Source organism: Alosa sapidissima, chromosome 8 (genome assembly GCF_018492685.1).
Source record: "Alosa sapidissima isolate fAloSap1 chromosome 8, fAloSap1.pri, whole genome shotgun sequence".
Lineage (NCBI taxonomy): Eukaryota > Metazoa > Chordata > Actinopteri > Clupeiformes > Clupeidae > Alosa > Alosa sapidissima.
Window position 1 is genome coordinate 24,291,716 of NC_055964.1, and position 22,852 is coordinate 24,314,567.

The 22,852-nt window shown below is 42.8% G+C and overlaps 2 protein-coding genes across 2 annotated transcripts in view; both read left to right on the top strand.

The window, feature by feature from the left end:
• Positions 1-10: 10 nt before the first annotated feature.
• Positions 11-5,216, top strand: ddx51 (DEAD (Asp-Glu-Ala-Asp) box polypeptide 51). Its single transcript, XM_042101906.1, has 16 exons — positions 11-171; positions 316-602; positions 753-928; positions 1,007-1,157; positions 1,273-1,418; positions 1,513-1,584; positions 1,943-2,049; positions 2,131-2,239; positions 2,353-2,489; positions 2,835-3,018; positions 3,224-3,339; positions 3,669-3,785; positions 3,937-4,038; positions 4,327-4,390; positions 4,694-4,828; positions 5,125-5,216. Exons 1-16 carry the CDS (start codon positions 149-151, stop codon positions 5,155-5,157), a joined length of 1,959 nt encoding a protein of 652 aa, XP_041957840.1. The 5' UTR covers positions 11-148; the 3' UTR covers positions 5,158-5,216.
• A 234-nt stretch (positions 5,217-5,450) lies between these two features.
• The window catches only part of cabin1 (calcineurin binding protein 1), a 77,603-nt gene continuing 60,201 nt past the window's right edge, over positions 5,451-22,852 (top strand). Inside the window, 22 exon segments of the mRNA XM_042099859.1 lie at positions 5,451-5,505; positions 6,205-6,255; positions 6,433-6,525; positions 6,652-6,765; positions 6,865-6,999; positions 7,222-7,402; positions 7,794-7,923; positions 8,162-8,311; positions 8,622-9,121; positions 9,353-9,524; positions 11,287-11,417; positions 11,578-11,795; positions 13,421-13,493; positions 13,834-14,021; positions 14,301-14,441; positions 14,847-15,044; positions 15,428-15,670; positions 15,831-15,984; positions 16,286-16,398; positions 17,540-17,701; positions 21,943-22,167; positions 22,423-22,568. Of these exon segments, the coding sequence (XP_041955793.1) occupies positions 6,253-6,255; positions 6,433-6,525; positions 6,652-6,765; positions 6,865-6,999; positions 7,222-7,402; positions 7,794-7,923; positions 8,162-8,311; positions 8,622-9,121; positions 9,353-9,524; positions 11,287-11,417; positions 11,578-11,795; positions 13,421-13,493; positions 13,834-14,021; positions 14,301-14,441; positions 14,847-15,044; positions 15,428-15,670; positions 15,831-15,984; positions 16,286-16,398; positions 17,540-17,701; positions 21,943-22,167; positions 22,423-22,568 (3,470 nt within the window). The 5' untranslated portion in view covers positions 5,451-5,505; positions 6,205-6,252.

The window sequence follows — 22,852 nt, forward strand, 5'->3', positions numbered from 1 at the left end:
CGTCATCTCCTGTCGACATTCATCACATGGCATTATCTTTTACTGTCTGTGGGAATTTTATTGTGATGCGAAGTGTGCTGTTTATTGCCTTACTGTAGTTCTGAATTGATCAATTCTATAGCAAAAACCAAAGGAAACCTTCTGAAGAATGGCGCTGTTCTTGATGAATCGGTAGGTAGTATAATGATCGGGGTGCGAAATGCCTGTTTTCTTCTTAATATAAGCACTGCTCATGTTAGCAACTTTACTCATGAACAAACTTAAGTTCTTAGGTGCTGCACTCTGATTTTGTTGTGTTTAATGACTCACCTGCAGGTATCTTGGGGATGAGGACGACGACAAGAATGCTAAGGAGTTTCGTTCCAAACTCTTGCTGGAAAAGCTAAAAAAACAGGCTAAAGAGAGGGAGCAACAGGCTCTGTGCAACAGAACAGATGGTGTTTGTCTCTCTGTAACAGATACAAATAAAACAAAAGAAGACTGCACAGACAAGAAAGAGGTAAAAAGGAAAAGGAAAAAAGCCGAAGATGCCGAGGAACTGTCCTCAAATGCTAAAGTGAAGAAGTCGAATAAGAAGTCCAAGCCATTGAAACCTGTAACAGGTGACGTTACATTTGTGTATAACATCTTGCAGGCGACTTGCTTTGACATATCCCCAGTTGTAATTTCTGATATTATCTGGAGCAATTTATATCATAATGAAACATGCTGATTCTGAAATTAAAGTTACTTTTTTATTGATGATGCACAAGACCAAGCAGCAGACAAAGAGGTATCCAGTGAATCTGAGAGCAGCACCGATGAAAAACAGAACAGGAAAGACACAAATGAATCTGAGAGCCAGACTGGTACCTCAGCTGAGCCCAAAAGTTCATCACAGCCCAGTTTCCCCATCCTGGGAGGATTTGAGAAGAAGGCTGTTCAAAAGGTAGTCAATAGACATACAATTTAAAAAGCAGTTAAGGTTATGTATGTATTTGTGGCTAAATCATGCTGTTGTTCTCAGGTTTATAGGGTCTTGCCACAGTGGCTGGCGCAACCAGATGTGATTCAAAAGGATATTAAGAATAACCTGATCCCCACAACGTTGGTACCAGGAATTTGCCCCAAACTTCTGAAAAGATTGGACAAGAATGGGATTGATAACTTCTTTCCTGGTAAAATAGAGCTTACTTTTTAAAGTATTGAAAACCATTTCTTTTCAAATGAAAAGGAGTTGCCCTACTAAAAATTTAAAAGCCTTCTTTAAACTGAATCTTTGGTCTTGTACAGTTCAGGCTGAGGTGATTCCTGCTATTTTGGAGAGTGTTTGTCATGGGCTGATGATGGGGAGAGGGAGCTACAGACCCAGAGATATCTGTGTGTCAGCACCCACAGGCAGTGGCAAGACACTGGCATTTGTCATTCCAATCGTCCAGGTAGAAATTCATTCACTTGTCGCTATGTTTTCTTTTTTCTTTACAAATTGAAAGGAATTACAAGTTAACTATATTGATATTTCCCTTATTTTAGGCTTTGGCAGAGAGGGTCTTATGTCAGGTCCGGGCTTTGATTGTGCTGCCAACAAAGGAACTTGCACAACAGGTAACTATGGCAACTTTAAGCATGGTGCATAGGTTAAGCATATGTGGGCATATTGCTGAACTGCACTGTAAGAGTATTGGTGCTACACATTAGTGGTGGCTATAAGGTCGCCCTTTACTGTAAAGCACTTTGGGTGCCTTGACAAAGCGCTTTATAAATATCAGTTGTTGTTTTATGGGTATTCTGTTTTGATTGCTTGTAAAATTCTAAATTCACATTATGTGAAGATTATAAATATATATATATATATATATATATATATATATATATATATATATATATATTATTTATTTATTTATTTATTTATTTATTTATTTTTTCTTCAGTTTAATCATGGAAATATCCTTTAATTTTCTAGGTGTATAAAGTTTTCTGTATGTATGCTGAAGGCACCAACTTGAAAGTGGTGATGATTGCTGGCCAGAAGTCTTTTGCTGCAGAGCAGGCATCTCTTTCAGAAAACAGGTAAGTAATCCAGAAATGGGAGAAATAGGGAAACCAATGACTTAATATCAGAACACATGATTGACTTACATTGTATATCAGAGGCGGGCTGGCCTGCAGTTTGGCTGACATTGTCGTGGCGACCCCAGGCAGGCTGGTGGATCATATCAACAAGAACGACGGTTTCAGTTTGCAGCACCTACGATTCCTTGTGAGTCAATCAGTTGCTGTATAGGTAACCATAATGTTGTTTTGAAATGAGGGATGTTGTCCTCTCTTTTCTCTCATACAAATTGACTTTGTATTTTTTTATTGGAATCTTAGGTAATAGATGAGGCGGACCGAATGATTGACAGCATGCACCAGTCATGGCTCAAACTGGTCACTCAAGCAGTGTATAAGAAGGGTGCTGATGGGTCCATCTTCGGGAGGAGAAAACCAGGAGCCATCACAGCAGCCAGGTCCGACTCTGATACCTCTGCCAGTGGTTTAGTAGACTGCATTGACTGGCTCCAAGTCAGCACTAGACTATGAGCTCTCACAAATGATTAATTCCACAGTGTTGTCAGTGAAAAGATTGTTTTCCAGATAAAGGCAGAATATGAATGCCTGGCAACATTGTATCTGACCCTTTCATATTGATAGATTAGCTAATTGAGAAATATGCTAGCTCTGGTGCTGACCAAGTGCTTTATAGTGACAAATAATTACAGAAACTATATATTTAGTCCAATAATATTTGTGAGCCCCCCCTCATCAGAATACTGTTTCACAGTGTTCTTATGGCTTGATCTCTTCTGCTGCAGCTTGTCTCCGCCCCAGATGCCTCTTCAGAAGCTGCTGTTTTCTGCCACCCTGACCCAGAACCCCGAGAAACTCCAGCAGCTGGGTTTACACCAGCCCCGGCTCTTCAGCTCCATCCACAGCGGTACCTCCACGCTAGAGGCTTCTCAACCCACGGAGAAATTCAACCTCCCCGAAGGCCTCACGGTAGAGTCTCCATACACTTCTCCTTACAGACCCTGCCAGCCAATGCCAACAAACGTGTTGTCTTATTTCCACATTGCATGACCAGAAGACTGACGGCTATGGAAGTAGAAACATGCTCACACTGAGAAACAGTGTGATAGTCATGATGGATCAATATGATTGTTGGTCACGTTGTGTCCTAACTGATTTGTCTGGGTCTCTGCAGGAATACTACATCCCGTGCACTCTGTCCAAGAAGCCCCTTATCCTCCTTCATCTGCTACTACGTCTGAAGTTCAGCACTGTGCTGTGCTTTACTAACTCCAGAGATGCTGCACACAGGTGACTAATATTTGGCTAATATAGGAGACAAAACAAAATCAAGACAGAAATCATTCCTCTCCCAATGTGGATTGGACAGTAGGCAATGGTATGATGGATGTTTCTGTAATTCCTACCTTGGTTGTTCACAGGCTAAGCTGTGCACATAGTTGAGTTGTAATATTTGTAATAATAACAGTGTCACCAATTGATACAAAGTATTTCAAGCCTCCAACATTTGAAAATGTGTCCATTGTGTTGACTTTTTTTGTGCATATATATATGTATATGTGTGTGTTTTTGTCCCCAAAATATTTCCTTGGACATGACACCATTTCTCTTCTCTGCAGGCTGTTCATGCTGGTGAAGCTCTTCGGAGGGGTTCAGGTTGCAGAGTTCTCCTCACGCCTAAGTCCTTCTGAGAGGAAGAAGACCCTGAGGGATTTTGAGCAGGAGAAAATTCAGTTGTGAGTGCAACATTTGTGTGCTGTTGCTTGAAACAACTGAATTAATAGTTGTGTTGCAAGTGGGGTTATAATGCAGTTACATGTGCAGTTACATGTGTTCTACTGATGCCGACAAATACTAATTTTGTTTATCTGTTGTCTGTTCTCACAGGTTAATAAGTACTGATGCAGCTGCCCGAGGGATTGATATTCAGGGGGTGAAATGTGTTTTGAACTACGATGCACCTCAGTTCATCAGGACCTACATTCATAGGCAGGTTACAATTCATGTTATCATCACAAATAAAGTGTAGCCATGCTGGTCATTTGTGGTATAAATATATTGTTATACAGGCAACAAGGGTCGCACATAGATGTGCAGAAAATATCAGCAATGGCATTGATTATTCTTGAATTTCCCCTTGGGGATCAATAAAGTACCTATTTATCTATCGATTACAAGTAGAATTTCAGACTGATTCCACTCCGGATAGATGAATGTCTGACCATATAACGGTATATCTAACCTTATAGTGGTATTTCTCATATTTTTGTTCTATAGGGTTGGCAGAACTGCAAGAGCAGGGAAATCTGGAATGGCATTCACATTCTTACTTGGAGTTCAGGTAAAAGGATATAAACAATTCCCCAATATTGCTTTTAGTGTTTCTGTTTCCCCATCAGATCTATGTCATCTAAGTCATGAAAATGTATGTAATTGAACATTTGAGTACCGGTGTATACAATATGACTACTTTACGTATTTCCCATTGTATATTAAACTGATCTGTAGGCTATACGGTTGCTCAAATTTACAGAGATGAAACACTATGCATGGGTAATACAAATACAAACTTGTTTGCCTTTTTTGTTCATCTAGCAGTGAACAAACATCCACTGTGATTTAATTAGCGTCTGCCTCTTTTCAGGAGAAAAACTTCCTTCAGATGGTGGTGGATGCAGGCAGCCCAGGGGTACAGAAACAGATCATCCAATCAGAGAGCCTGAAAAGCATGGAGGCCCAGTATGAACAGACTCTGGTGGATCTGGGAAATGCTATCAAGGTAAGCTCATGAGAGAAAAGTAGCATTCCTGACTTGTCATATCAGTCAGTAAATGTTAATTTATTTTAAAAAATAAATTGTTATTAGAAACATGATAAGGAACTTTTGGGAACTAAGGAGCTTTTTTCCAAAGTGACCTATACTGACTCATGGTGACTTACAATTACATTAATATTAACAGTTTATAGTAAAGTCATGTTGTTAATAAAAAAATATATTAATGTACAGAATACTGAATAATACAATTCATACTGTTCATATACTTTTGTGACATTTTAATCTCCTTTTCTCTATAGGATGAAAAAGCAAAGAAACGTATGACACTGTGATGCATCTGTTTTGTTTGATGATTATTTGTAAATAAATAAATAAACTTCATTTATGTGTCCTTCCTCTTTACCATGTGTATACTTTGCTTATAATTGTAAATATTGAATTAAAATTTTGATCAAATGATTTTGTGTAGTCTGAGGCCTTTGAATGTATTTTTGGATGCACAAGGCAGGCTCCTCAATGTCTTTCACCCAACAACTTCACAATGTTTTGATGACGTAATATTACCAAAATTCAGCATTTGAGTTCATTATTGGCTCGTTGCACACGCGGTTGGAAGTCCATGACCAATGAAACTCTTCTACATTGCTTGATGAATTTAGTCATGATTCAAGCCTGCACCGGTAAGACAGCAATCAAACTTTGCAGAGCCTGTAATCAGTTGCGTTTATGTCATGTTAGCATGATACTGTTGATACACACACAAAAAGCTCCTTTGAAGACGCTGATAAATCCATGTTTTGCAAGCTCCCGCCTTCACAGGGTGGACTGCTTTCTAGCGCAAAGGCTAAGCTAGTTAGCAACATCGGAGAGTACGTGAGTGAATGGTGTTGGGCTAGCTGGACAGACAAAGGACTTACGGCACATTATCTGTAGGATTAAATGCAGAATACAGATACGTTATTCTGTTATATGGCCATTAAACATACCATAGTTTGTGATATTCTGCAACGTTACATTGTATGCTCGCTAAAAATGCTCATGAATCTGATAGTGTGTCTGAAAGCAGAGGATGGCGGACGGACAACGTTGGAGGGCTCAGTTTCTACCATTTAGTAGGAGTAGTTTACAGCAACATTACTAAACTTTACAGAGTCAGGCTCCACAAAAGGGTTTCATTGATAAATTCGCAAACAGCTAGATAAAACACCACAGTAGAAACAGCTGACTTATTCTTTTGCATCGGCATGTATCGAGGGCTCAAAAGATCTGCTCATGACACATACTCCTTTGTTATTTTGTCTGAACATGGTCTAACGGTGGGCTATGTATAACTATCACGATGTATGGCTCCGTAACAGGTGCTGTCTATTGATTTCCAGGTTAGGTGTCGTTGATGTCAATGGTCGGCGCCTAATTGGACATAAATAATGGTATTGTATCTTCCATCAATGTAGTTATGGAAATAATAAATGCATTTGTTCCAGATATGCCAGGGCAATCATCAAAGATCCTCTAGAATCTCTTTATTTTACTTCCTCAGGAATTCAACTGAACTGTAAAGTCTGACCTAGATAAAGACCTTGAATATGGGAATGTCTTTTGTGCAGATCCGGATAGCTGCTCTCAATGCAGCCTCTGCTGCCGCAGATGAGTGTGGGGATGCCCTCAAGTCAACCAAAAGCCGGACCAAGGAGGCACAGGTAAAATCAAATCACGGAGGTGTTACTTTTGAATTATACTCTTATCATCTTGACATGGTTTTATCTTATGCTTTGATGTATCATAATCTACACTGCAAATGTTTCTAAACCATTTTTAATTTACAGGAAGCTGAGGCCTTTGCACTGTATCACAAAGCCTTGGACCTGCAGAAGCATGACAAGTTTGAAGAGTCTGCCAAGGCGTACCATGAGCTCCTCAAAACTCCTCTTCTCAAAGAGGTAAGGACGGTATCACAAAGCAGAAGAGGGGTGAATGATGTTGCACCACACAGAATCTCTAAAGCCCTGGCCTCTGTATCGTCTGTTTTGTGTTGGCAGGCACAGCCCTCCGAGAATGAGAAGGTGGGGCTTAAGCACCCCGGGCTAATGCTGAAGTACTCCACCTACAAGAACCTGGCCAGCCTGGCTGTGCAGAGAGATGACCTAGAGACGGCCATGGACTTCTACCTGGAGGTGATGAGGATATGTTGGAGGTCATGATGTAACTTTTACTTAAGACTAGGTGGCTCTCGGTATTTCACAGTCCTGAAATGCTGTCATCACAAATATAAGCTAACTGTCCCATTTTCTGTGAATTCTCTGGAATGGACATACCCCATATTTACTTTGTCTCTTGCTGAAACACAAACTTCTGCAATTCAGCTAGCTCCTTTCTTCACTTTTCTGCTCCTGCAGGCTGTGATGCTAGACTCCACTGATGTGAACATGTGGTATAAGATTGGCCAGGTGGCCTTGCGCCTGGTGCGTATTCCCCTGGCCCGCCACGCCTTCGAAGAGGGGCTCCATTGTAACCCTGACCACTGGCCTTGCCTGGACAACCTCATCACTGTGCTCTACACAATCAGCGACTACAGCTGTGAGTGACGTTACATGAAAATGACCCACTTCTCTGTTGGTGAACTGTTCACCCACACAGGGCAGTCGTTGTATATGGGCACGCGCTCTGGAGTAATATCCAGTATTGGTGTTTGGAAAAAACAGGGTTTAGTAGCGTAATCTCCTCTTGTTGTAAGTGTAGCTCGAGGAGTGATTATTAATTATTGTTATTAAATGGTCATAGAGCCTGGCTGCTAGCTCTACTACCAACATAAAAATCTAATAATCTTGTATAAATTAACCCTTGTGTTTTGGTTGATTGCTTGAGTTTTTCAGAAGCGATAACTGCATATGTGTCTCAGGAACTATAATATGAGATGGCAAATGTAAGAGAGAGCATGTATATTTGTCACATTTCTTGCCATGCCAAGGCTGCCTGTACCACATCTGCAAAGCCCTGGAGAAGGATCACTGCTACACTAAGGGCTTAGTGCTAAAGGAGAAAATCTTTCAGGAGCAGCCCTGTCTAAAAAGGGACTCGATGAAAATGTTCTCCAAATGGTGGGTCTTGCTGTTTTATTGTTGTTTTATGTGGAAGTGACACCAAATTTGTTTTAAAATGCCTTTTGCCTCACCAGTATGTTATTAGGAAGGTTTAGGCTGTAATTTCTGTAAAGCATCTTTTAGACTACCCCATAGTAATGATACATACATACACTTAATTAAAGACGCAGTCCGAGATTCTTTCCCAGTGCACATTTAATAAGTCTTAACACGTACCATTGTGTTTTTCCTGTAGCCACATGTCTGTGCATTACGTGGACGTGGATGAGGAGGAGGTGCAATCCATCGTGGAGGAGGCGCTGGAGTTGAGGAGGCGGCGACAGGCTCTGAACGTCCGTGAGCCCAAGCCTGACCTGATCCTAGTGCAGCCCATCAAATACTTCACGTGAGAAACCACTCTGCTCTCTTATCCTCCACACAGTGTTAAAATTCTGAGATTTTGTTTTTGATAGTTGGCAAATAGTCCAGAATGCAATTGGCTGTTAAAATGAAGGTGCCATCAGTACCTCAGTTGACGAGTGTAGATCATGCAGTACTACTGCCCTGCTGATTAACATTATCTCTAGGATGTAGTTAAACCCATGAATTATTATTTATTTTATTTTTTTAAATCAGTCAGACTAAGTAGATGTAAAATGCTGTTTCACGTGGAGTGCCGCGGATGTGACGGTCTCTTTGTTCATCTCGTTGTCCAGGTGGAAGAGTGTCGGAGAGAGTCTGGTGGCCATGTACCGGCACCAGACCACATGCGATCCACCGCGTCCGAGCCTTGGCCGCCGCATCAATCTGTCAGAGTACCAGGACCTGGAGCGCTGCCTCCAGCGTACGCCACCGCTGCCTCCACCGCTGCCTCCACCGCTGCCTCCACCGCTGCCTCCATGCCAGGCTCCTGTGCAACCACCCACCCCGGTCAGTGAGCCACAGGCCCTCTCCCAGCAGGGCAGCTGCAGCCCCAGCTCCTCGCAGCCCTCCATGGCCGAGCAGTTGGTCACTCCGGGACCTACGGCCCCTGGAGAGGCACAGACACAGATACAGACACAGATACAGATGATGCAGGCTGAGGGTCTGGTACAGGCACAGGCACAGGCACAGGCACAGACAGAGCTCCCTCCTCCCCCTCCTCTTCAGCCCACCAACCCTGCCCTCATCCCCCACAGCCAGAATACGGTGGAGATCAACACCACTGCTCCAGTAGGTCAGTAGGTCACGCGCACACACACACACACACACACACACACACATATACACACACACACACACACACACACGCGCACACACACACATATTTATCTGTCTTTCTCCATTCTCTGTCTCTGTCTCTGGGCATTAATAAGAAGATTACTGTATTTTTTGCCTCAACCAGAGTCAAGGTGATCTCCATGAAATGACGTACTGCCATCGAGTATGTTGTTTTTCTTCTCCTCAGGGGTAGATCCTGTGCTGGGAGATAAGGCAAAGAAAGCCCCCAAGAGGAAGCGGGTCGTAGAGGACAGTGGAGAGACCGCCAAGCGACGATCAGCTCGAGTTCGGAACACCAAATGCAAAAAGGAAGAAAAGATAGATTTTCAGGAGCTGTTGATCAAATTTCTTCCATCAAGGTTTGGTCCTTTTATTTATTTGTTTGTATGTTTGTTTGTTTGCTTGCTTGCTTATTTTCAGGGAGTCTGATATCTGAAGGCAATGACACCTAGAGCTGGGACGATTAGTCGACGTATTCAACGTAATCCATTACATAAATTCGTTGACGTGAATAATTTGCGTCGACTATTTGCAACGTAGATTTATCAACGCACCCGTGATCTATTACATCCCGATTTAAGCCAAACATTCTAGAGCGCACTTTGAGAGATGTATCCAGGGTTGTAGTTAAACATATTTGTTGCATGTGCTACAAAAAAACATTCTGTGCAATGGATGATAAAGGCCCAATTCACACTAAAGATTCACAATGAGACACAACCTTGCAGAAAAAAGTTGCAGCGTGTGTGAATTAGATGTTGCACGTTGTTGCAAGCCGTCGCGAAACATTTACCATGTCTAGTCACAGTTGCAAGGTTTTAGAATGTTGCAGCAAGTTGCTGGTTTATAGAATGTTGCAGCTCATCTTATCGCGAATCTTTGGTGTGAATTGGGCCTAATCATAGGTTAATCATAAGGCTACCAACGTCCAACACCAACACCAGTACGATACAGTTTTGCCTATGGCTATGCATGCGTGAGAATGAGACGCTTATTTGTTTGTGCGCCTGTGGGTAGCATACATGAGAGGAGAATCGATGTGCTGTGATTCCAACTTGGTCGTAATAGTCTACGCGATTAAAAAGCATGCCCACGTGTGTGTGTGTACATAGTAGGCTATCCAAACAATCGCGCAATGACGCACTTCATGGATGCCCTTTTGGACATTAACCTAATCATTTGCACCACTGGTTAGATGTAGGCTAAAGCTGCATTTTGTTTTAGGCTACTGGTATTTCACTTGTGCAATGACAATAAAGTCAAATATACTCTAATCTAATCAAAAGACTATATGAATTAGCCTAAACATGAATAAAATCTTGCATGTTGTAAGAAACGTTGACAAAAACCCATGGCATGACCTCTCTTTCTGATAGGTGTTGAAAACTGCATGGAACTGTCAGGGATTGTTTTATTGTTTTGTTTTAAAATAATAATAATAATAATAATACATCATGCTGATACTGCCTTTCCCAAATACAATGTAGCCTACAGGTGTGCATGACCTTTTATAAGTCCAGTTGCAATTGATGAACTGCCCTACTTGTGATTGTTTTTAGAGATTTTTAGGTTTTATAATGATGCTACAGATTTTGTGGCTGGTGCTACAAATCTATTCACCTTTGTGCAAAAATGTTAACATACAAACCTGGTGTCGCACATATCTCATGTCAGACTTTTCTGTCTGATAGGCCATGCTGATGCTGCACCCTAAAATAACTAGCCATCCTCACCTCACACATGAAACATAAAAAGGTTAATGCAAAAAAATGAATGAAATGTTAATGAGAAACTTTCTGATATTTGGGAATGGAAAAATAATTGCTAATGGACAAATTAATCATATTAATCGAAAAAATAATCGTTAGATTAGTCGACTAATCGAAAAAATAATCGTTAGATTAATTGTTTATAAATAATCGTTTGGAACAGCTCTAATGACACCATCTATTACTTAAGAACCGTAAAACGTCGTCTTTCGAGTGTCTTTAGATCCAAGAACCCAAAGTCCAGCCCAGTGGTACACCTGCGTTTTCTGTAGCACTGACATGTATGATTAGGGGTTTTGTGTTATTTATGTCTTTATGACCTGCGCTCACTCGTCACTTCTCCTCCTGGCAGTCTGAGGAAATTTGATCCGGAGGATGACGATGAAAGCCTGAGCAACATGGACACCCAGTGTGATGCCAAAGCAAACAAAGAGCCTGGAGCCAGTGAAGCCCCCACTGAGTACATCGGCTCTATGGAACAGGGTAAGTCAGATAGCACTGACTACATTCTTCAGCTATATGGAACATGGTATAGTGGAACAATATGGAAGAGTTATATATTACCCTGGGCCTGTATTTCAATAGTTGTTTATTATGTTTATATGGGAAATTCTGGAATTGTGTTTTCCCCCTGTCTCCTCAGAGCGCCAGGATGTCCACAACTTCCTGCTCAGCAACATGAGCAATGGCGGGATTCTGGAGCTGATGATGCGCTACCTGAAGGCGGTGGGTCAGAGGTTTGTGGAGCCGTGGCCCCCGGGCCTGAGCGCCGTGGTGCTGGACGTCTACCACTGCTGGAGGAAGCACAGCATCGGCCTGCCCAACCCGCTGCACAATGAGAGCAGTGACCAGCACCTCAGGGTACGCACTCCAAATGTAGAGTTCAAATGTTCATTTCAGTTATGCACAGGGAAGATGTTAAATTCCATGTGCTACAGAGCTCAACAGTCAGCACATGTAGGTTTCCTATGCATCTCCCCATTTGTCATCTGGAAAACTCTGTATTTAAAGTGTTTTAGGCCTTGCCTTAGGCTGACCAGCTATGACGTAAATCGTGATCATACAACATTTTGTTTCGTCAAAAAAAGGTACAAGACTGTGTATATATTATAATTTTTGAGCAAAGGAACTACTCATCCCATTAGCCATTGCGAATGATACATTTTCCAACCTAATGATAATGATCCTTTTGAATGTAAGACAACAAGATGACTAACTTCCTACCGTTTTACAATTCAACTTTCAAAGTGAGAAAAACTGTTTTCATCGGATGGCCACGCATTGCTCCTGATTGCCTTGGTAGCCATCTTGTTCGACAGAGCAAACCAACATTGGTAAAGATGGGAGTAAACATGTCCATGGCAACGGTGATCTCTACCAGACAAAAGCTCTGGTTTTACACATGGGTCATTCCACGTCAATTCAACCAGGGCCCACGCACTTAGGTCTCAAAAAAATCTGTAAAAATTACCAGGTGTACCTATGTTATCCAGGAGACACACTGTAAAATGACTTTTATGTAAGATCAATACTTTCCAAGATACAGCCAGTTTTACAGGGAGGGGGGGTGTAGATTTTGTTCAGCCTCTTTTTTTTTTTTTTTTTTTTTTTTTTTTAAGTTCACAAGCCAGTTCACACTAAACAATGTAGGAGGCTCAAATTTTGCATGCTGGTACATAAATAGGAATAGTAGGTAACAAAATCGTCACATTTGGTCTGGATGATCCTGCATGGTCATAGCTCTACCTCAAAGTTGATCAAAATTGTATTGGAGTTTTTGGCTGGGCTCTGTTTAGGCCTTCAGAAGACATATTTGTACTCAACATAGGCTCTTAATTTATTTCCCTTATTGAGATAAGTAGAAACACTCTCACAAAAAGCAATGAACAGAACGTACATTCCTTCAGGGTCTGAACAGCAGACCTCACAAGTCTGAAAAATAATTTTGGTTCTCATTTTCAGAACACCTTGTGGGAATATACAAAGATTTTTTTTTTATATTTCTTTCACTCTCCATGATCCCTTCTTTTTAAAGACACTAATTTGACTTGTCTTATGCAAATCTTTCTTTTTTATTTTCCACCCACTTTTTTTCAACACTAACCTTGGGTCTCTTCGGAGTGTGCTGAAACGATCAAATTATCATTCTGTGTTGTTTCATTTCACTATGTTCACGTCTCTGTTTTAGCCTAATGTTGGTTCTGTTTACATTACAAACTCGCGGTTGGAGCGATTTCAAAATAAAAAGCGGTTTCAAAATAAAAGCCCCGCGAAACAGAAAAGGAAAAGGCCAAAAAGAGTAAATAACATAAGTAATGCATTAATAGTAATATTAAAAAAAAGATCGTGAATCGAATTGTGACTTTAAAATCGAAAATTGCATCGAATCGAGGATTTGGAGAATCGTGACACTCCTACTTTTTAGTGTCATTAAACACTGTACTGAATTCCACGTGTTCGTTGGTGTGCTTGTTTGGTTTCCATAGGAGATGATGATGATGAGCTTGGCATGTATGGAGCTGCAGCTGGAGAAGTGGTCCCAGGCCAAGGGCAAGTTGGGTAAGTTCTAACATGTACAAACCCTGTCTGACAAAATGTACTTGGGTCCATCCATAGTTCAATCCATAGTTCAGCGCTAAAATCTGCATTCAATTTGGATTTGGATCAAAACATCATAGATGGACTATTGTGCAAAATTCTGCACACTGTGCTTTTTGGAGCCAGAGCATGAGTATTAAACAGAAACCCCCTCCAATTCTTCCCAGAGCCGACCCACATTTGCTAAGATCACCTCACATTCAACAGATGTTGCTGCCCTTTTAAAAACCATCCAATCTCTTACAGTCATTGAGGTTGCAGCTCAGAATGCCACTCAACTCTCTTTACCTCACGTTTCCAGTGTCCCCAAGGAAGCACATCCAGGGCCAGTCCAGTGACGATACTGAGCCAGACTTCCCCGGGCCGCACCAGCAGTCGGACCTGCTGCTCATGGCCCTGGCCTCCTCCCAGAGGGACGTGTTCGGGGACGACTGGTGGGGTTATGTGGTGCGGGTCTACTGGTACAAGGCCCGCTTCCTGACTCTGCAGGTGAGGGCCTGTCACAGCTCTGATGAGAAACTGTGAGGGTCAATTGGGACTTGTCAGCAGCCAGTCATTGAAACAGCAAGCACATGCGCTCTAAAGCCCAGTGAAGTATTTTAGAGAGACTTTAGAGAGACTTAATGTTGTGTGCGTGCGTGCGTGCGTGCGTGGGTGTAAGAATGTGCATGTGTATTTGTATCTAGTGTGTGTGTGTGTGTGTGTGTGTGTGTGTGTGTGGGGGTGCTCTATATGTTCCTGATCTATTGTCTCTATGTGCTCTGTCAGGGCGAGATGGACGAGGCCTTGGACAGCTATGACGTCTGCACAGGTATCCTGAATAGCAAACGCCAGAGCGGCAGCGAGGAGGAGAACTTCACCATCGTTCTGCCTAACCTGCGAGCGGACGCCACCATCTCGTTGGAGGAGGTCAGTCCTTCCACAGGCATTCCATTGAGTTGACTTGCATTTAGAGAGTTGGCACATGACTGTCATTATTGGTTTTGCCAGCTGGGAACAGTACATTGAATTAGGAAAGCGTCATTACAGTAGTTTGTGATGGATGGAAACTCTTGGCTTGGTGTAGAGGTTTAAGAGTTCGGTCAGTCCTGTTGTGTGTACTTAAAAGCAAAGTTCCCAATGCCAGTGAAGGATTGTTGTTATTTAAAAAGGTTTTAAAAGAAAACTCTTAGTTAAAAACTTTTAGTGGCAGCACGATAAAAAACAAAGCTTCACCCCTGCCTATCTTTTTCTTTCTTTCTTTCTTTCTTTCTTTCTTTCTTTCTTTCTTTCTCTCTCGATCTCTCTCTCTATCTCTGTGGTTGTGGGGTTCAGATTGATAAGAAGCTGAAGAGCCTGGAGCGCTGCCAGTCCCTGGAGGAGATCCAGCGGCTGTACGAGTCCAGTGACTATGCGGCGGTGGTGCGGCTGCTGCAGCCCACGCTGAGTGGCGGGCCGGGCGCGGGCCGCGTCCAGCCCCTGGACTTCATCAGCTCCGCGCCAGAGAGGCCCACCCAGCTGCTGCTGCTACAGGTGGGCCTGTAGACCCTTTCAAGAGAGTTCCATTATCAGCATCAGAGTTGGCCCCACATCAGCATCATAGTTGGCTTCCGTTTTAACATTCCATGTTATCTTTATGCAGAGGAAGTAGATTGGGAACCAAATAGAACGTTCAAGCATTGTTTTTGTTTTTATTGTTGAAAGGGTCCGTAGAACTGCTTTTAAGTATTCCATTTTAGACATGCAATGCAGCACGGTTATGGTTTGGCATGGGAGGGACTGGAATGTTAACTGTTGTTGAGATTTATTATAGAGTCATATCAGTAATCATTAGAAAAATGAGGCCTTTGTAGATGAAAGTATGGTTTCTCAGCCTTTACCCTTCTCCTTCACCATGTCACTTTTTTTTCACCCAGAATTCCCTGCTAAAGCAGAAGGACTACAAGCAGTGTCTGGAATGTTCCGAAGTGGCACTGAACGAAGCTGTGCAGCAGCTCAACGACGTGCTACCCAACTGCCCCTCCAGTAAGGAGGAGTGGGTGAGCACCATCACCAAGCTGCTGGGGGGTATCGAGAGCTGCCTGACCGAGGAGCCACAGATCCTCAGCAACCTGCCTCGCTCCGCCAACATGGCCCGGCTGGCCAACAACCTCATCCAGGTCAGTCTTAGCCTTCACAGCCACATTTGGGATTTTAATGTTCTATTTGTTCAGAAGGTTTTTTTTCCAAGCACGTTTGTAATTTTAATATTTATTCCAATATTTTTTCCAAGAAGTTCCTTTGGACAAAAAGCGCTTAATCTTCCTTAATCTTCCGTAGTTGATCGACTGCAGCATGGCGCTGCCTGACGACCCCAAGGAGCCCCACTTCTCCTCTGTGCTGCCCTGGATCCTGCTCCACCACATCATCAAGCATGAGGAGGTGGCCTTCCACTGCACCATGCACCGCCGCATGTCTGTGGAGGACGAGGACGGTGAGGCCTGGGACTCACTGGGACACTTTCCAGTCTCCTTGTAATCAGTCCACTGTCAGCTGATGAGTTTAGGCCTGTGTGTGTGTGTGTGTGTGTGTGTGTGTGTGTGTGTGTGCATTGAATCCATGCTGATTTGCAGCTGTTACAGATTCAGTTCAGCCAAGGTCTTACATGATGAAGCTGTTCAAAATTGATGAGTGTATCATAGAAGAGACCGCAGTCATGTTTGGAGACAATTTCTTCATTGTTGTGTTCTGTGTTGTCTCTCTGTCCTGTCCTCGCTGACCTTTGACCCCTGCAGAAGTGGAGACTCCCATGCTGCCATCCTCGCTGATGTTGCTCAACACGGCCCATGAGTACCTGGGCCGCCGCTCCTGGTGCTGCAACTCCAACGGGGCTCTGCTCAAGTTCTACGTGAGATCATTCACTCAGTTTACTCATTCACTCACAGAACAGAACGGCTTCCCAGCACATCACTGTCACAATCATCACTGAGCTTTTTATGTAAAGTAGTGAATACCTGGAGTGATTAGAAGCGTTTCACTTGTAGTGTACAGTTACTAGGCACCCCACTTTCACTGTCTCCTGTGTTTAAGCCATGCAAGTGGAGGCTATTTTTTTGTAATTTACGTTTGTAGGTAATATGTTGTCATGTTATGGTTATGGCATACGCTTTTGAGCAAAGCGACATACAAATAACAACAATATAATAGTTCAATTTAACAGTAAACAATTTAAAAAGTTGGTAAGACTACATTAAGGAGAATAGCAATAATAAACAACAATGTAAATTCAATCAATAGCCTAATGAAAATAACCAAATACTATACTATACAAACCATAACACATAAGAATAGCTTAATAAACTAAGTGCATGTTGAACAGATATGCCTTTAGGCCCCCCTTGAAAGACCCAAAACTATCACAGGAGGGGAAAACACTGGGCAACTCATTTCACCAAAATGGAACCTCTGAAGAAAAGAGTCTTAAATTTGACCTAGCGTTTTTGGCTGGTCAACAGAACAGAAGACCTCAGTGGGCGGTTGGAAATGTACATCTTGATAATTGAACTGAGATAGGAGGGAGCAGATCCAGTTAGTGCCAAAGTGAGAGATTTAAATTTAATTCTGGCCACTATAGGGAGCCAGTGGACAGTAACTAGGAATGGAGTTACATGTGTCCTCTTTGGCTGATTGAAGACCAGGCTTGCTGCAGCATTCTGAATCGGTTGTAACGATCTTACTGCACAAGCAGGTAGGCTGGCTAACAGTATATTACAATAGTCCAGCTTGGAGATAACCATGGCCTGTACAAGAAGTTGTGTGGAATCTTGTCAGATAAGGTCTGATCTTCCTAATGTTGTAAAGGATAAACCAACATGATTTTGCAATTGATGCTAATTGACTGCTAATTGAGAAGTTAAGTCAGTCATCAATTACGACACCCAGGTTACGTATATTTTTGTATATTATAAATATTAATTTTACTAAGTAGGCTTACGTCTTAATAAACCCAAAGTGAATTGTGAGAGTTTTTCTTGTCTTGTGTGTGGCAGGTGTGTGTCCTGGAGAAGGAGGTGAAGGTCCTAAGGGCTAATGAGGCCCACCCCTATAAGGAGGAGCTGGAGATGGCCCTGGAGCAATGCTTCTACTGTCTGTACGCCTACCCCAGCAAGAAGAGCAAGCCCCGCTACCTGGAGGAGCACTCGGCACCACAGGTGAGACCCTGGCGCCCACGACACCACGTGGTAGCTCACGCTGCACTTCTCAGCAGCTGTCGCGATTGCTGCTCTCATGCGGCACGTTCGAACAGCTCATGCTGCGTGACAGCTTACAAATGTTTTTGAACGTTGCTTTACTGAGTGTGCAAATATGGTAGATTGGCATATATGATGTCTTATATGGTAGATTGGCATATATGATGGCATATATGATGTCTTATATGGTAGATTGGCATAGATTATGTTTTATATGGTAGATTGGCATATATGATGTCTTATATGGTAGATTGGCATAGATGATGTCTTATATGGTAGATTGGCATAGATGATGTCTTATATGGTAGATTGGCATAGATGATGTTTTATATGGGGCATATATGATGTCTTATATGGTAGATTGGCATAGATGATGTTTTTCTTTTCTCCCCCTCCACAGTCTTTTCCGTCATTCTCGTGCAGAGAAGTCTACCAAGTCCAACTAGTTTGACTAGCTAACTGGTAAAGATAAATAATAATAAGAGAAATGATTGAGAGAGGAAAACAATATATTTATATTTATAAATATATTTATTTTTATTTTATTTATTAGGGACCATGTACAAGGAATACTGTATGAAGACAGAGGCTCTGGTATATGCCATATGTGAACTCAGGGTTGATTTGCACCTGATTGCACCAGCACTGGTCTCATGATTAGCCTGACTCCACCACGTGGATAACATTAGTCATTAAAGACATGCTTTAGCCCGTCACACGATCATGGAAATATATTGTGTATTATATTATTCTACTCCCTTTAAACAAACCGTTTTGTAGAGTTGAAAAGGGAAGAACTTAATAGACTTCCCAAGTCAGTACAATACCTCATTCTCAGCAGAAACTGTGAAACTCTGGTAGCAGAAATCCTGGCAGGGTGCAGCAGTCAGAGGAGACCCTGCCGTACAGCACTGGCTCAGTATGGGCAACACCTGCACTTGATCAGCACTGCTGAGCCACTTCACAACTGCCACATGCCAAAAAAAGGGGCGTCTTTTCAGTCTCACAGGCCATTATAAATCTGTGTTTTTTTTTTTTAGTGGGACTCAAAAGCAGTTTGACAGACTCTCTTTGTGGTCAGTTCTCTCTGGTGAGCTGGCACTTTGCTAGATCACTCATACTTCACTACAGTGTACAGAAAATCTGCGTTATATAACCCTTTCATGGTTATCTGACATGCGTAAAGCTGTAGTAATAGTGACGCCCCCCTCCCACACACTCACACATCGTACGTGAGTTGCCCCATTATTTTGCAATGGCAGAAGTGCTGTAGTTCACCACGCTACGGCACGTAGTGCCAATACTACTGGGAACAGCTTCTGTATGCTTTAATTGCATAGTGGGCACCCCATCTCACTGGTTTGTCAGTCAATGAGTGCAGACGTTGAGTTAATTAAATATTTGGCCTCGTGTGACCCAGGGTTTGTCTGCAAAAACAAATAAGGAATTTGCATGCAGTCAGGAGATTGATTCACTTTAATTACGTCCGGAATTGGATTAATTATCTGGCATTCCCAGCATCCAAATATTTACTGTGGGCCCTCTGCTAGCGGGAGAGTTGCCGTGGAAAACCCTGACCCTTCCCAACAGCTCTGACCAAGAGCTGCTCTGCTTTTCGGAAACATTTCCCTCGCTCTCTCTCGTTCTGTGTGTGTCTGTCTGTGTGTGTGTGGTTTGCTTTGGCAGTCTCGTCTAGGGGAACTTGGCTCCCTTACGTGTGTGTGTTTGTGTGTGTGAGTGTGCGAACTCTGGATGGGTACAGCACAGCCATAGAATGAATCAGACAGAATGCCTGACTTCATGTTTGGAGAAGTGTTTACCACAAGATCAAACGCTGGCCATGTTTCATGACCAATTCTTCTCCATGGGGACCAAACAGACCCTCATGTCGCCTGGAGTGTTTGCCAGTCTTCTACCTCACACGGCACCCCCTAATTTGTTTGTTTTACTGCTCAGGCCAGGCCAGTCTGTTACACAGCGGGAAGCAAACAGCACTCATCCATGCCAAATAAAACAAGCAAGCTCATGAAAAAGATTCCTGTTGAAATTATAGCGGTCAACACGCTCTATCGGTTGTATATTTCTGGTTTGTATATTTTGGTAACGCTGGTAAGTGTTTGTTCAAAGATATGTAGCCAACAAAGCACAGTCGATCAATAGCATTTCATCAGGGCTTTGTCCTTTCTGTGTCTGACAGTGTAGCCTGGATGTTTGTAGGCCCACTCACAGGTATTTGTTAAGTAGTGAAGAGCCCACTGAAGGCACTCTTAAACCAGATCATGATTTGGGGACTTAATACACACCTGTACTAAGGGTTCCAAATGTAGGGCACTGCAAAAACAAGTGCCGTTAATCTTTGTGGCTCAAGAACTGCTCCTACAGGCTGTCGACCTGAGTGTGCTACAAAGGGCTGAGTGTTTATGTTGCATTTAAAGGGACCCCAGGCATGCCTGATGCTTTTTCTCTACGAAACTCCCCCTCGCACCTGTACGTGTTGATTTGTGCGCGAGCCCTCGCTCGGTCTGAAGCTCTTTTCTTTTTCTTTGCATCTTCCTTCAAGGGTTTTCGCTGCTTCTTCGCCGGCTCTGCCATTATACACACGTTTGCAACAATCTCTAGCGTTTCGTTAGCCTGCCTCTGTGCTGTAAACTGATCCTGCTTCGGTCGGCGGGTAGGATACACCGAACTTGCAAGTGGGATATTCTTCCTACAGGCAGTAGGGGCGGGCGAGAGAGCCTTCATTCGCCCCGTAATGAGTCATTTAACCATATACCGACCTACGAAGATGATTAATTAACACGAAAATGTTGCCTGGTGTCCCTTTAAACACATGAGATGTGAACCTGGAGGACACACACACACACACACACACACAAACACAGACACACAGATTGTAATATAATTAAACAGTACTAGATGAGCTCCCTAGCTTTTGTAAAGCACATAATACTTTTTGCACACAGGAAAAAACGGTAGTCAGTCAGATTTGCTTTGCAAGATAATGAGATTATATAGAAAGTAAGTGGAAATGCTAGGACTCTTTGGCTCTGCAGCATGGTACTGCCTAACACAATTTTTTCTATGTATTATAACCTGCATAATGACCTTCATGTTTTAAAGGTGCTTGTTGAAGGTTATTTGAGCACAAAAGCCACTCAGATTGCCCCCCTCCTCCCTCCCAGGCTCCCAAAGCACTTTGTTGATCTGGTGGAATTGTTCCTGGTTCGGTCCAGGTCACCTTGTTTGTTTACCCCGTTTACCAGAATCAAAACTCCGTACAAAATAGAGTTGTTTGAGTACATGCACTGAGCAGTTAGCTACAGGACAGTGAGGATAGCTAAAGTTTACAAAATTGTATTGGGTGCCAAACCTTTCAGACAAGAGAGCCCATTGGCTTTGGTTACACTGTGTTCTCCGAGTCCATATTTGAACAAAAGACATTGCAGGCTGTATAACTTAAGCTCCCACTCCTCACACACTCTCTGTCTCTCTCTCTCCCAAAGCGATTTTGAATAGCATACTAATCTGCTTTGTTGTATTCGTGTGTTATGGTTCTGTGGTGGAACAGCCTGTTTCTTTTGGTTCAACAGGGCATACATCACTTTGGCTTAAAGTCATTAGAAGCGAGTGCGCTTCCCAGAGCACTGTTGTTCCAAGACACCCAGCTCATTTAGCAGCTATTACCTCAGTGGAGGAAAAGCAGTCTTGTACATAATGCTCCAAGATGCTGCTGCTGCTGATGCTGATGCCGTTGCTGCCCCTTGTTTGTTTGGAAAGTAAATAATAACATTAGCGTCACCCCGTTGGGTTGCGGTGTCTTTCTGATGGTTGAGTACTCATATTATTGCCCTTTTGCCTCTTCATAGATATTCATTTGCTGCCAGCTTGCTCAATGTTGTAGAAAGTCAGGAAAAAAACACTTTATTTTCAAACAAGTGGCTGGCTTTAAAAAACAATAGCATGGGGAAAAAAGAATCACTGAAATCTGCAGTGGTAGGGTGACTCTGCAGTGTTTATGTATCCAAGTGCAGATGTAAGTTATCAGTCATGATTTTAACAGGATCCAGTCACTGCTAAATACCATTACCTGACTTTAAGAATGACTGATACGTTTCCCTGCTGCTGTTTTGACTTTTTACAAACAATTAAGGTATCAAGATTTGTTTGAATCAGATTTAAGGTATCAAATTTGTGTTTTACAGGTGGAACTTCTGTGGAGCAATGCCCTCTTCATGTTTGACTACTTCAAGCCTAAGACGCTGCCCGAGTTTGACAGCTACAAAACTAGCACGGTGTCCGCCGACCTGGCCAACCTGCTGCGTCGCCTCTCGGGCATCGAGCCGCTCAGTGACGTGCCGACCCTGACCATGGACGACGTCTCCGACTACATTGATGGCGGTGGCGTGAAGGTGAGGGGCATCTCTAAGGTAGGTTTAAAATGGTCTCAACTAGGAAACCAGTGAGGATGTGACTGTAGAGAGACACACTTGAAACAGCGTTCTGATTATGTCCAGTCTGATAGTCCGGTCAGCGACTTATTTTCTAGTAATCTACTACTCCAGTTTCCAGTGACTTGTCAACACATTATTGTTGTGTGCTGTATGTAAATGATGTCCTTTCAGATACCCTGAAGAATACTGGTCATTTTTCATGGTCTCTGGTGGTGTCGTGTACCTCTGCAGGTGCCTGCTCTTCCAGAGGGCTCGCCTCCAGCGCCCCCACTGGTGAATGAGATGTACTACCTCCTAGCAGATTATCATTTCAAGAACAAGGAGCAGTCCAAAGCCATCAAGTTTTACATGCGCGACATCTGTGTGTGTCCTAACCGGTACGGGACACTTACACTCACTCACTCACAATACCTCCTCAATAGGGACTTACACTCACTCACATTCAATACCTCCTCAATAGGGACTTACACTCACTCACAATACCTCCTCAATAGGGACTTACACTCACTCACATTCAATACCTCCTCAATAGGGAGTGGACAGATATATGATATGATGCAACTTTGCTGTCAGTTTTCACAGAAATTTGTTTTGCATCCTTTGGCAGTGACATTTTCATAGATGTCCAACATATCACACAAACATCATACGGAGACATTAC

Excerpts from the sequence above, each read along its gene's own strand:
- ddx51 (XM_042101906.1), top strand. The coding sequence starts at position 149 with ATGGCGCTGTTCTTGATGAATCG. Across the intron at positions 2,050-2,130 it reads GCATCTCTTTCAGAAAACAG|AGGCGGGCTGGCCTGCAGTT; the intron begins GTAAGTAATCCA and ends ATTGTATATCAG. Across the intron at positions 2,490-2,834 it reads GGAGCCATCACAGCAGCCAG|CTTGTCTCCGCCCCAGATGC; the intron begins GTCCGACTCTGA and ends CTTCTGCTGCAG.